Below are 15,047 nucleotides of genomic sequence, written 5' to 3'. Positions count from 1 at the left end.
CACAATCTTCAAATATAAAACTATTCTCTTCTTCCCATTTACTTATTGCTAATGGTTTACTATATTTAGAATCGACTCGTATTGAATAAATGTCTTTTGCTTGCATCTTATCTAGTGATTTTTTATATATATTTATACAGTTGTTATTAATAATGTCAAACACGCTTTGTTTTCTTACTATAGGCGTAAGTTCGCGGTCGATTGTATCCAAACACTCTTTAACTGCTAAGCAAACGCTTTTCATTCTTAATATTTTATTACTATTAATTATCCTATTGATTACAACGTCTTCTCTACAGTCAATCAAAAATAAAATATTATCATTCATCAATTCTTTATCTATTAAAGGTTTTTTGTTAATCTTTATATGCTTATTGTTCCAGATGATTTGATTTTGAGGGCTTGTTAACATATCGATTTTTGATGTATAAATATGGAACCAATTATTGAAAAGTTCTTCATAGAAGGGAGATAATTTTAAAAAAAGATGTTGCATAATTACATGCCGGTAATATTTGTCCGTCATAATCGTTTAATATATAAGTGTACGGAATTTTCCATGATTGAACATCGTGTGATAGTATCTTTTTTATCCAGAATACGCTACGGCATATCATCATTTCTTTTAAGTCAATCATATTTAGCCCCCCTTTATTTATATCTTGATTTATAACTGTTCTCTTTAGTTTATCAGGCCCGTTCCATATGTAGTTATAAAATAATTTATTAATGTTTTTAATTATATTTTCAGGTATAGTTTTAACTGATGCAGGGTATAATATTTTAGATACGCAGAATGTTTTTATTATATGGATTTTCCCTATTAAACTTACGTTTCGTCTTTTCCAGGTATTCAAAGTATCTTCAATTTGGTCTATGCTCGATAGTTTCCGCCAAATAGCGAAAATTACCGAAGTAATCACGTGCAATTACGTGCATGTTTTTGTTTATACGTCGCCATTTTGGGGTATTGAATTGAACGCAAAAACCAAATGGATACGGATAGTAATGCGAAGTCAGACGAATAATCAATCCTTTTTAGCCAACATATTGACGATGGAATATATGTGAATGCAAATATCGATAAGAATCTATCCGAAGCCTGAAGAAAATTTGGATTAAAGGGCATTCTTTTCCGATAATTCTGACATTGAACCCAGATTGAAGGTTTTCGGTGAGAGATAAAGAGAAAGAGAGAGAGAGAGAGAAATGGGGTTTAACGTCCACTCGACACAAACTAGGTCATTTCGGGACTAACATATGGTTTAATTTTATTTACATAATTCGCTTGCGCGTAGGGGTCTTTAGCAGTGGGAGGAAACCGGAGGACCCGGAGAAAACCCACGAGGTTGGACAGGCTACCCTACTCCTTGCCACGTACAGCCGGGGATTCGAAACCACGCCAGTCGACTCAGTGACAGACTTTATGATACAGCGCGCGCACGCTAACCATTCAGCCATCCAACCCCCAAAGGTTTTCGGTATGTTCAGCGAAGGATTTGACCGACTGTTTGAAGTGGACTGTACCCAAAAATACTTTATGAAGGAACTCTTGAGCGATAAATACTTTCAAGTCTAGGAGTGTGTGGACGGAAAGAAAATTCTGAAAGATATCTTAGACATGGAGTATGGATAACCGATTTAAATATGCCGGTAAGTACGCCGTCTATTTCGGCCCTGAATGTTGCAAACTGTACCATAACAATTTTAAGTTGTCAAAAGAATACAAATTTATTTCTGTGTTTTTTGTATTATTTCGATCAACTACGTCATCAGCGGTTGATATCAGCCGAATATATCGACCTGAGATGACGTCATTAGCGGTTGATCTGAAATATCAACCTGTCATGACGTCATCAGCGGTTGATATGAACGAATATATCAACCTGTGGTTTCGTCATGACAGGTTGTTATGAGATATTACTGCTATGGGCATCAAAGAAAAAACTACCGCCAGTTGTATATTTGCTGTTATTGCGTGTCTATATATACACTTAATTATACCCATGACTATTTCTGTCACTGACCATTGGATCTAAGTTTGCGGAATCGGTCGGTATCCTCTGATAATGATGATTGGTGGCAAGGGCTTTTAAGATTTTTTTTTAATGTGTATGGTACGCCAATGTACACTACGAACAATTTCAGCCAAGGGATATAACTCTGGAACTACTTTTGCCCTAATAGCCAACTATCCCTGACGACAAAAGCTAACCGCCCCATCCCCATTAAACAATATCATAGTGCTCCCGTTGCTTTGTGTGTGTGGTGTGTGAGGAGTGATACGTTTGGTGATAGGGGTGACTGTCCTTGTTTTCCCTAAAATTGGTTAATTATCCATTTTTACGGTAACTGCATCCAGCACAAAACGTATTTAAATCCACTAAATATCGCTAGCATCCGATAGCATCGGAAGCTGGTTATGGTCTTGATAATTAATGCCTATTTCATAATTTAAATAACATTTCAGGCCTAAAAAAAAGACCTGCAATAGGCAGAATTAGCTCTTGCATAATGCATATTTAATGTTTACCGCTTAAATTTGTTGACAATTCTCGTTTCCATCGCTACTCTTTGTCGAATTCCAACCGTCGAGTCTACTTTCAAATGCATAGTAACTTTGTCCTGCCCCACTGTAAAGTAGAAATCAAACTTTAAAATTCACGAATTTTCAAGCCAATACCGCTTTCGAACCCTGAACCCCCTTGTTATTGAGGGGCGGTGGATGGTCGATTAGGTCGAATGGTTAGCCCATTGTATCATAAGGTCTGTCATTGAGTCAACTTGCATGGTTTCGATTGACCCGTTGTACGTGACAAGGGGGAGGGTCACCTGTCCAACCTCGTGGGTTTTCTCTGGTCCTCTGGTTTCCTCCCATTCGCGCAGGCGAATTATTGAAAAAAAAATTGAACCACGTATTAGTCCCGAAATGTCCTAGTTTGTGTCGAGTGGACGTTAAACCCAATTTCTCTCTCTATCCGCTTGATATTAAGTGGAGCATACCTTTTTTATACTCCGATTGTGTTCCAATTACACAAGAAAAAACGCGGACATGTCTGATTGTAAAAAGCGAATGATGGAAAAGGGAAGTCACTGAATAAGCTGTATAACCACAAGTCATCTTAAGTTTAACTTTCTTTATAGTAAGGATACCCTCTATATTATAACAGTTCTATATAAACTCGAATTAGGGCAAACACATATTAATATATTATCTTAGAGACAATATCTACTATTCTTACGACCTTGTCTGTGGTATACTTTACATCCTCGCAAAGAAACTTGGTCAGTGGCTTACTTTTATCAGCGATTTTTAAAAAGAAATGCAAAATCATATTTAATCCTGCGTAATATTATATATAAACGTATTTCAGTAACCTCATCCGCCTAGCAAAACAATATATTAGCAAAAGTTGGATAACCTTTTATATCGCCTTTGATGATAGAGTAACACGTATGACGGTAACTGAACAAGTACCAATTTTATTAGTTGTTTTTTGCCGTTTAGCTTTTTTTTTTGTAGAACAAAGTTTATAAAGGTGAGGGGGTTTCTGTAAATATTTATTGTATTCGTTAGTTTCGTCACAATTGGAAGTTTGGTGAGCTTACGTAACTTCGGCTGTTTAATAAAATTAGTACCATGAGCCGGTCGAAAGAAGATGCGGTACCCGTGAAATGTTTGAACATGACAGAAATCTCTGGGCGTAATGGGGGTACAGGGAGAGTGAATGAGGGGTTTTCGTGTGAGTTGGATGTAGGTGAAGTTTCGGCGAGATGTGAACAGTCAAACGCTGAACAAAATGGCCGACATTGTGTAAATAGCTGTTCAAACGGAACAAACAACAAAGACGCTACCAAAGGTGAAGAATATGAATTTAGTTATATTACTCTTGATAAAGCGAAAGAAGCTGAAAGTGGAAACAATCAAGGAGAAAACGGGTTAAGTGAAAATGGAACTGCGGGATTTAAAAAACAAGACAATATTGTAATCGAAGAAGTCAAAGAAAAGCCACTTATTTACAGTATAAGTGAGAATCCGCCGTTTTATCTGACCATTCTGTTTTCTCTACAGGTAAGTAATGTGATGTATTGAGGTGTAAGTGCTTGATGTACATATAGACTTGACACGAATCTCGGAAGCCTTTCTAAGTGCCAGATGTACCTACAGACTTGACAGAAGATCTGGTCCTCAAGATCTAGGGTACATCCGGCCAAGGTGTGTAATATTTTGGACACCATCATAAGCCTTGCTAACACGCTATGTGGTCTTAAACATCCGGAATTATTCTCGGATTTTCTCATTTGTGTTTATAACACACTTTTACCTTCCTCTAGTCGTGAGGGTGAGGTGGGGGGAATATATGCCCCCAAGATCTAGGGGACCTCCGGCCAAGTTGTATAATATTTTAGACATTATCGTAAGCCTTACTTACACGCTATAGTCCTAAACATCCGCAATTATCCTCGCCTGTTCTCTAGTCGTGAGGGTGAGGGTGGGAGATTAGGAGGGGCCCCATTAGTGGAATGGCCTAGTACCTTCATCTATCCCCGACACTAAATTGTTAACACTTATATCGCAAACAAATATTTATTTTAAAATAGTTGCATGTTAAAATCAAATCAACTCTTTCATGTTAGGTCTCATTATCCCAGTTGAAACATAATTATTTTTCATTTAACGATATAATCAATCGAATCTCGGTCGTCACAAATCATTATTAATTAGCTCTTTATAATGTAGAACGATGTCCTCGTTATTGTAGAATATAATTTTTATATATAATTATTCAAGTGATTTACATTTATGTATTCTCATTGTAAATAAATTTGTCCTCTGAATTTTCACAAAGAAAATTAATATAATTAATTTCGTGCTTGATATATAAAATAATACCAGAATCGGATGATTATAAAGAACTCAAAAAGCATTCTAAGACTTCAGTTAAGAATTTAATCAAAATTGTTCACCTTATTTTAACTAATATAGCCCTTTATAAAACTTTTCTTGTTTTAATCTATCAAATACATCAATAAGAAACTATGTGCAACGTTTTGTGTATCTGGATCAAAGATATTTTTCATAAACATTGATTGATAGTTGAGTAAATTCTTAACTTTATTCTATTACTTAAGCACCTTTCACGAACGTTTGCGAACGTTTAAAATGGTTATATCTTTGCAATTACAAACTAGTCTCATATGCATGCAGTGTGCTATGAGAGAGAATTTGGCCAGACAGCGTCGTGAACACCACGTCTTCATCTAAGGGATTTTTCACGTGCACGCCATCGTTCCTTTGCCAGGCACTTTGTCCTGCGCCACTGAAATAAGCATATCCGACTGGAATACGCACTGGAAAAGTGAGACGGCACTTCAATCTCCGAGTGACTCTAACTATCAAGGGTTCTTTTACGTGCACTTCGTTCCTTGTCACGCACTCTGTACTGCACAACTGAAATAAGCAAACCAAGCTAGACTACCCACTGGGAACTTTATCAGCAAACACCGAGATTTCTTTTGTTAGTGACCAAGCGTTTCACTCACTGGGGGGGGGGGGCTAGTGGTGGATGGCCGAAGAATGGTTAGCACGTGCGTGCTGTATCATACGGCCTGTCATTGAGTCAACTGGCGTGGTTTCGAATCCCCGGTTGTACGTGACAAGGAGTAGGGTCGCCTGTCCAATCTCGTTGGTTTTCTCCGGGTTCTCCGGTTTCCCCCCACTGCTAAAGACCCCTACGCGCAAGCGAATTATTGAAATAAAATTAAACCATCTGTTTATGACCTAGTTTGTGTCGAGTGGACGTTAAACCCCATTTGTCTCTCACAGATCCGTCTCACATTTTGCATGCAACCTAATAATACATTCTCGGATATTTTTTTTTTTATAATTACATACATATTTTATGACGGAAATGTGTTACATCTATAGTTTATAATAAATGTTTTTGTCGTTTATTTGCAATAAGTGAAAAAGTTCAAGGAAGTTATATGTGTTTACCAATTATTATCTGTGATAAATGCATCATGAAACAAATAATAAGAGGATATACTGCGACTAATAAGAGATAATTAATTCTGTGTTCTGGTGTGGTTTTTTTTTATTAACGAGAAGGGTTTAAATCGCGGTCATGTAGGGATTTTATGCTATACATGAAATAAAATTGGGTTTAATATCCTACTGTTCTGCACCGACTAACCACATTGGCTTAAATGGCGGCCTTCCGGGGATTTTAATCGAATAAACGAAATGATATGGGGCTTTACGTCCTACTGTTCTGCACCGACTGGGCTAATGATGACGGGCATACACCATACAGGGTGCTATACACAACAGCACTACGACCTACTATTATATCGAATTCCAACTGTTAATGGGTTTTTACGTGTACGACCACGTGTGCCCGGGACCTCGGTTTTTCGTCCCACGAAACATTGTCCATTGCCAGGCCTTCTGCCCTGCACCACTGACAAGGGGGAACCACACCGGGAATTCTCGATGAACTTTCTTAGGCTACACCTGGATCGAACACGGGGTCTCCAGGTTAGCGAGCAAACATGTTACTCGCTGAGCAACCGCGCCTATGTTAAGCGAATAACTTAGTAACTCCACATAAACCAACCAGAACACGTATCGCTTCAGAGAAGTCAAGGCTCCATGAGAAATTATATTATAATAATATGAACATCTGACAGATTACCACGCAGTTATCAACAGTTCATGACACACGTGATATATACGATAAAGGCCGACAAACGGCGACAGACGACGAAGGCTGTCTTCCCTGGTATTCCGCCATAGCTGTCCCACAGTGCAACGTCACACGTGCAGCTTAACATATTACCGTAAAGTTATTAAAGGACAATATTGGTGTCAGTCATTATCACATATTATGTGATAGAACTAATTAAACACGTTCCAAATATAATTTTAACACAGAGATCATTGCTACGATAGCTGAGTAATACAGGTATCCTGAATCGGAAGTGACGAACGCTAAAGGAAAACACGAGTCATCCCTCTATATAACTGACTGAAGTGACGAGTAATAACTGATACATGGGCGAATTTCTGCTCACTAATAATTTCTTCCAAGACCAAAAGTTGTTGTGTGAGACTGTGAGAGAATATCTGACAATTCATAAAAAGAAATAAATGATGGGATTTTATCTATCAGCTTGGAGTCGGAGCAGAACAGTAGGACGTTAACCTGAATTAGGTCGAGAAGATGTTAAACCCAATTTCTCCCCCTCCCTCTCATTCTCATGAAAACCTATATTTAAGTCATCGTCTACCTTAGTTGATAGGCCTACTATAGTATACGTTATTATCTTTTTTTTCTAAAACGAAATCCCCTTTGTTACCGGTAACTATACAGTGTACAGACACTATCATTAAAGGACAATATTGGTGTCAACTTTTGGTCTTCGAAGGAATTATTAGTGAGCAGAAATTCGTCCGTGTATCTGTTATCACTCGTCACTCCAGTTAGTTATATAGAAGGGGGAGCCACGGTGGCTAGGTGGTTAAGACGCTGACTCGCTAGCCTGGAGGTCGGGTGTTCGATCCCTGCATTGGCCGAGAAAGTTCATCTGTATTTTCCGACGTGGTTTCCCCTTGTCAGTGGTGCAGAACGGAGGGTCTGACAAGGACAGCTGTCTAGTCCTTCGGATGATACCAAAAACCGAGGTCCCGTGTATACATTAGAATGCACGTAAAAGATCCCTTGGCAGTAGGAATTCGATATAAGAGTAGGCGATAGTGCCGCTGCCCGGGCAAAATTTCCCTCGAAGCACACTGTATGGCGTCTTAAAAGCTTCATAACGCATCTATCGTAGCAATGACCCCTGTGTTAAAATTATATATGTGGAACGTGTTTAACTAACCAGTTTTATCACATATGTGATAATGACTGACACCAATATTGTCCTTTAATATCTATTAGGGTCACGTAGAGTTCTTTTATAAAGATGTGAATAATTGATCGCACAGTTTCTTTTCAATAGGAACATAAACTCTAATTAACCTAATTTAATTCGTTAATTATAAGTTGTGATTTGTTTTTTGTTTTTTTGGCCAGTAACTATCTCTTTGTTGTATTTTGACATTTATAACGTCATTATCTACGATTTGCTTTGTGTAGGAGGTAAATTTCTCTTCGATATCAAGACTTTTTGAAAGCATGGACATACGACTTTAAATATTTTAGAATTAAATATTAGTTTATTTTAATGAGTTACGCGTGAATGTGTATTATCTACGTATAAACCCCTGAAAATATAATATCCATCAAATTGGTTAAAACTGAAGTATATTTTCAAATGCCAATATAAGGATGGAGGGTCTGACAAGAACCGCTGTCTAGTCGTTCGGATGTTACGGAAAACACAGGTCCCGTGTATACATCGGCGTGCAGGTAAAATATCCCTTGACACTTGGAAATGATATAAAATTTATCTCAAAGCAGACTGTATGGCAAATGTCCGTCTTCATTATCCCAGTCGGAGTAGATTGGTAGGACGTGAACCCCTATTTCAGTTCCATTGCCAATATAAATGGTTAACATATGGCTTTATTCTTTGAAATTTTAAAATACATAGACAAAAATGAGTCATAATGCTGAAATTGATGTAATGCGGGTGTATATAAAGTGATTCACATTTAATTTTTAAAAATACATTATTTTTAATCAATTATCAACAATATTGAACGTTCATTGAATGATAGACAGGGTATGTCTTCTTTGTTCATTGCAAATGGCGCATGAAACCATGGAAATGAAATGAAATGGGGTATAAGGCCCTAGTTTTCTGTACCGACTGGGCTAATGAGGACGGGCATTTGAGGAGATTTGCCCGACCAGTGACGCTACGGCTTACTCTTATATCGAATACCAACTGCCAAGGGTTCTTTTACGTGCACACCAATATGTAAACGGGACGTCGGTTATTCGTCTCATCCGAAAGACTATGAGTTGTCTCATGCCATGTCCTCTGTCCCGCAGCAGTGACAAGAGGGAACCACGCCGAAAAACCCGATGGACTTTCTCGACCAATACAGGGATCAAACACGAGACCTCCAGGCTAGCAAGCCAACGTCTTACTCACTGAGCCACTGCGGCTCCCCCGAAACCAGAGAATAATCGAGGAATGTACTGTTTATTATAATTTATAGAATGTTTTAAATATTGGATATTAGGATCCCATTCTTTTCAGGGCAAATAGGTTTCGCTCCTTTAAACTATGTGGCGATAGTTCGAATAAACAAATGATCGGACATGTCATTCATTAAAGGGGCATTAGGTAAGAATGTAAGAACAAATAAAGAGCTGACAATTCTCGCTATAATAGGTAAACCGTAGATAATAAAAACAGAATATGTTGTGGACTTCAGTCATATTGCTTCACTTTGAACCGAGATATTAACGATTCAATTGTAGCCTAGCCTCGATCATCATTACTAACGTTACGTTAAATTATCCATCATAAAATTTATATAAATCCACTAAATATCACGGGCAAACGATGGCATCGAGAGTTGATTATGTATAAGTGATACAATTTTTTAAAACTAAATGTAATGCAAACCTTAATTTAACACATAATTCTGTGAAAATTGGAGATGCCAATAAACCTGTGTAAATCGCAAGTAGCGTTTAGGTCGTTAGGGCAAAGGAAAACGCCCAAGGTAAATTTAGAACTGAATGGCTTTTTTAAATTCGCGGAATAGCGTATGGGGCGGTATTAAGTTCTAAATGAAGGTTCAAAGTGAAACATGGTGCATTGCAATATATAGCGAGTAGCTTATGCAATTTATCTGTTTCCAGATTTTCGTGTTGTTTAGTAAAAGAAAAATGTATAAAGAAGAATAAGTTCAAAGTATGAGTTAAAAGCGGGAAATCAAACCATAAGAAAATGGGAAATTTAAATTTGGATTGGAATGTGCGGTTAGCTGTCGAATAAATTTTGAATTCTCGGAAATGCCATGCGTAGTGTATACATAAACCATACTTAATGTCAAAGAAGAGGTCACGAACTTATTAGTCAATTGTTAAATGTATTGAAAGTAAGAAATAATAACTCACGGTTGCGTTTTATTGCTTATTAGAACCATAGAAACATGAATATAATACAATTTGGTCTTGAATAAATATTGATCACGTTTATTTCGGAACGCTGTTTGATAATGAAATAAAATGCGGTTTTGTTTGAATTAAGAACAGACATGAATTCACGATTGTTTCTATATAAGCTTGGAGGGTATACAAAAAGCTGTGTATAGCTTCAATGTTAAAGCTGAACTCCGATTACAAAACTACAGAAATAATTAAATAAAAAAGGTAACACCCTAAACGACCGCCATACTTGTTTTCAATTTGTAGAAGAAACATGGTGATCGCTTAGGGGTAACAAAACACACGCAGGCCATGCCCACTTCCAGTAATTGCCGTGTCAAGTAAACTGTCCACATCCGGTTAAATAGTCAACTACCAATTACCCCCTGACTGATCGAAGTTCTTTCACTATCACTACTACCAACCAACTGAAAATATTATTGCTACACAATTATTATGTCTGATCAGGTACATATTATATTTACTAATTAGACGAAATAAATCAACCATGATGTAATTTTGCTCTAAAAAATAAAGAAAAACTGCCTTACTCCAAACAATAACAAATCTACCAACGAACACCAACCTTTTTTTTTCTTATTTCGTGAAATATTTTTCACAACAATGTAGAAACACCAAATAATTTTCTGCATGATAAAGTCTAGTATTATCGTTCCAAAATATATCTAAGACAGTAATAAAACTATTGTTCTCCATCAAATATGTTCACTTAAAAAGGGGATCCCTGCGTTGGCCGAGAAAGTTCATCAGGATTTTCCGACGTGGTTTCCCCTTGTCAGTGATGCAGAACGGAGGGTCTGACAAGGACAGCTGTCTAGTCCTTCGGATGAGACGAAAAACCGAGCTCCTGTGTATATATTGGAATGCACGTAAAAGATACCCTGGCAGTTGGAATTCGATATAAGAGTAGGCGATGGTGCCGCTGTCCGGGCAAAATTTCCCTCATAGCACACTGTATGGCGTATGCCCGTTTACATTAGCCCAGTATAGGAGCAGAACAGTAGGACGTTAAACCCCATTTCATTTCATTTCATTACTTCAAAAAGGTGTAAAATTCCATGTTGTTGACATAAACTGAAGGGACATAATGTCCACGAAAATATATCGCCATCAAAAATTATGTCCCTTGAATTGAGCATCATAATATACTATTCAAAAAAAGTAGGGGATATTTGATTTTTAAGTGTTATTAAAGTCACCTAATGAAACTGACGAAGAAAGAAATGACAAAATGAAATGAAGTTCACATTCATCGATTTATTCCAAATGATCGTTGGACTAAGTAAGGCACAGACTGACCATTATAAGGGTAAAATGATACCCGGGGTCAAACAGCAAAGTTACCACAGCATCACAACCAAGTCAGTAACGGGTAAATCCTCCTCTGTTTGCCAAACAAGCATTGATCCGACGTGGCATACTCCTAATGAGACGTCTAAGGTCATTTTGGTCCAGATTGTCCCATTCCTGTTGCAACGCAGCAGCAAGTTCTTGGACATTGGCAGGACGTTGTTGACGTTGACGTAACCTCTGTCCAAGCATGTCCCAGACATGCTCGATGGGGGAGAGGTCGGGACTCAGTGCTGGCCAAGGTAATGTGGTGATGTTCTGTTGTGGGAGGTAACCTGTAACGATCCTGGCCCTGTTACATCTTGCGTTGTCATCCTGGAAGATGAAACGGCGGCCATGACGTCGTGCGAACGGCACAACATGAACTGCCAAGATGTTGTCCCGGTAGTACTGGCCTGTAACACGCCCTGCAACAACATGTAAAGCCGTTCTTCCAGCAACAGTGATGCCTCCCCACACCATAACAGAACCACCCCAAATCGATCATGCCTGATGACGTTAACGTCTTGGAAGCGCTCGTTTCGACGACGCCACACCCCCCTACGTCTGTCCAAAAAATCAACAGTGAACCTTGACTCATCTGAAAACATCACATTGCTCCAGCGTGGATTATCCCAGTGTTGACGATCCCTACACCAACGACGTCTTGCCTGAATGTGATGATCTCTCAAACAAGGGATCACGCGAGGACGTCGGGCGCGAAGGTGACCCCTATGCAGTCGATTCCGAATCGTCTGGCCACTCACTCTCACACCAGTGTCTGTTTGAAGACGAGCGCTGATCTGATTTGCTGTGATGACACGATTTCTCAAGGCCAAGGTACGGATAAATCGATCCTGGGCTTGAGTTGTCGCCCTTGGTCGACCTGAGCGTGGTCTGTCCTGTACAGATTGTGTATCACGGTATCTGGACCATAGCCTGCTTATGACAGACTGAGAAACATTCATCGTCCGCGCCACAACCGCCTGTGTTGTGCCGATCTGTAGCATGCCAAGAGCACGTAACCTTTCATTTTGGGTAAGCCGACGCATATCAAAATGTGTTTTCTGGTCACTAAAACAATTAAACTGATGTTTCCACCCTGGAATTCAATGCCACAATGACTGTAACATTCAAAGTCAGAGTCGTGCAAATCTTGGGTTGGACCCCCATGATGATCCCAAGGATCACCTGCATTCCATGCGGTAGCTATTGGTGCGTTTGGGCGTCACATGTAACTGGAAATGTTTCTTCTGTTAGGTTCTATAGTGACTTTTTTCGTAGTCATTTGCATATTTTAGTATTATGCCCCCAAAATCAAATATCCCCTACTTTTTTTGAATAGTATATAATAAGAAGAGAGTGGCCTTTCTTGATTATTTTGAAGTAAAAATATACCTACATGTAATTGATTTAGAGAAGAACATTTTTTATTGCTAGTTGAATACATTTTGAATTGTTTTATTTAATTATTTCTGTAGTTTTATAATCGGGGTTTAGCTTTAAGAAGAGTATAGTCTTAATGAGAGGAAATAAAAGGAATGCCAGTACAGAATCTGGTTTTTGTAGACGTTTGGCTAATGAGTACTAATGAGGTATAAAACTGTTCACTGTTAATGTAATGAATGTTTAGGTTATTAATTAGTGAACATGTATGTGGTTTGAGTGACGTGCGCCACTCGCCTGTGATATATTTCTAGATAAAATAGGACGTCATTCAGATAGTGGCCATGTTTGAGTGGCATCCTTGCTAATTGAACACCGGAAGTCAAAATGGTAAATTAATGCGTTACGGTCAAGAGGTCCAATATAATTTAATACTGTTTTAGAATTATGATGATAAAAGAGACACATCGACGTTTATTAATAATTATGAAGTTTTAATTTTAATTAAGAGTTTAAGTTAATACTAATGTTAGGCTAATATTGAAAATAAGTTTTAAATTAGGACTACTTAGTTTTTGGTCTGAGGACAATCACATGTTTGATTTGAGTATGAATGAATTTATCCCAACACAAGTCTTCGAAATAAGTGCTGATCAAAAATTCTTAAAGTCGGGACTTGTGACAAACGAGATACCTTACTTAGCTGAAACAGACCAATGGAAATCCAAGATGATGAATTGTTGAAGTTAAAGTGAAACTGAACTTTTACAATATTAAGTGTTTTATAGTAATATGTTGCAATTAAGACACGTGGAAAATTTAGGAACATTTTAGTTATAGTTTCTTTGTTTAGGTTAAAGTGGAAGACAAAGAACAATAGGACATGGAATTTATTTAGAGTTAAACAACAGTGAAATTACATTGACTTTGAAACAATGTTATTTATTGTGTTAGAACGTGAATCAGTATATTTATGTTATTGTAGCATGGTAGAAGTAGGACTTGAACTATTTTATGGACAACAAGAAGTTTTTGTGATTATTTAATGATTGTCCGCGATATGGAATGACGATTTTGAAGTGTCATTCTGAAAGTATTTATATTGTATTGTATTTAATGCATGTTAGATAACGACGTTAATTAAGCAACGGTGCTTATTTAACGCATTGCAAAAGGGTGTGTTATAATACTATTGGGTCTATATACTGTAGAGGTTACCCAAGTTCTGTAAAAGATGCTCTGGTTAATGTATTGAAGTCATTAGCTAGTACCAATGACAACGAGAACTAGGTGCGGACTCGCTAACAGGAGGTCTCGTATTCGCCCCCCCCCCCCCTCCAGTGTTGACCGAGGTGCTTGGCAAAGAACACTAGGAGTGCACGTAAATGAACCGTTGAAATTTGGAATTGGATATAAGAGTAGGCCGAAGTGCCGCTGTCTGGGTAAAATGTCACTGATAACATAGCGTATGATCTCATTTCATTTCACTTAAACTAAGGTTTAAACTTGGACAATAAAAAGGGGAACTGGATGGTTTAGTGGTTTAACGCAGGCGCGTCTAGCATTGAGTCAAGTGACGAGGTTTCGATTCTTCGCTTGTACGTGACAAGGATTAGGGTTACCTCGTGGGTTTTCCCCAGGACACCTGGTTTCCGCCTACTGCTAAAGACGCCTATTGAAATAAAATTGAACCCTATGTTATACTCGAGAAGACCTAGTTTGTGACGATTGGACGTAAATTCTCTCTCTCTCTCTCTCTCTCTCTCTCTCTCTGACCAAAAAAAGTATGTCTGGTTAGTAAATGTAATATGAGTATTGAAAGTTAATGTATTTATTTATCATTTAAATTGCTGCGGCTTTAATCTATTGTACATCCTAATTTGGTGTTGAGCGCCATAATCTATCATATATCCTAATTTGGTGTTGAGTGCCATAATGTATTATTTTACCTAATTTGGTGATAATTTCCTTTACCCAAAATGGACATTAGCTCGAAACTTAACATTGCTTTAATCGACATACGTTCATTCTTAATTTGCATTTCTCTTGTGTTGTCCCCCGGTTTGTTAATATTTCAACTATATAGTTTGATAACGGTTTGACAAACAAAAATGTTCTTTGTGTTGAACCTTCTTTGCTAAAAGAATTTAGTCGACATTTTGTGTGTTTTGACCATTGTTTTACCCGAAGCTTATCGTT

The 15,047-nt window shown here is 37.9% G+C and overlaps 1 protein-coding gene across 1 annotated transcript in view; it reads left to right on the top strand.

The window, feature by feature from the left end:
* Positions 1–3,549: 3,549 nt before the first annotated feature.
* Positions 3,550–15,047, top strand: part of LOC126815096 (solute carrier family 23 member 1) — a 38,831-nt gene continuing 27,333 nt past the window's right edge. Inside the window, exon 1 of the mRNA XM_050540633.2 lies at positions 3,550–4,072. Within this exon, the coding sequence (XP_050396590.2) occupies positions 3,641–4,072 (432 nt within the window). The 5' untranslated portion in view covers positions 3,550–3,640. The remainder of the gene's footprint in view (positions 4,073–15,047) is intronic.

The sequence above is a fragment of the Patella vulgata genome, chromosome 3, assembly GCF_932274485.2.
Source record: "Patella vulgata chromosome 3, xgPatVulg1.2, whole genome shotgun sequence".
NCBI classification, from domain to species: Eukaryota; Metazoa; Mollusca; class Gastropoda; family Patellidae; genus Patella; species Patella vulgata.
The sequence above is the reverse complement of the archived record's forward strand: the minus strand, read 5'-3'. Positions and strand labels throughout refer to the sequence as shown.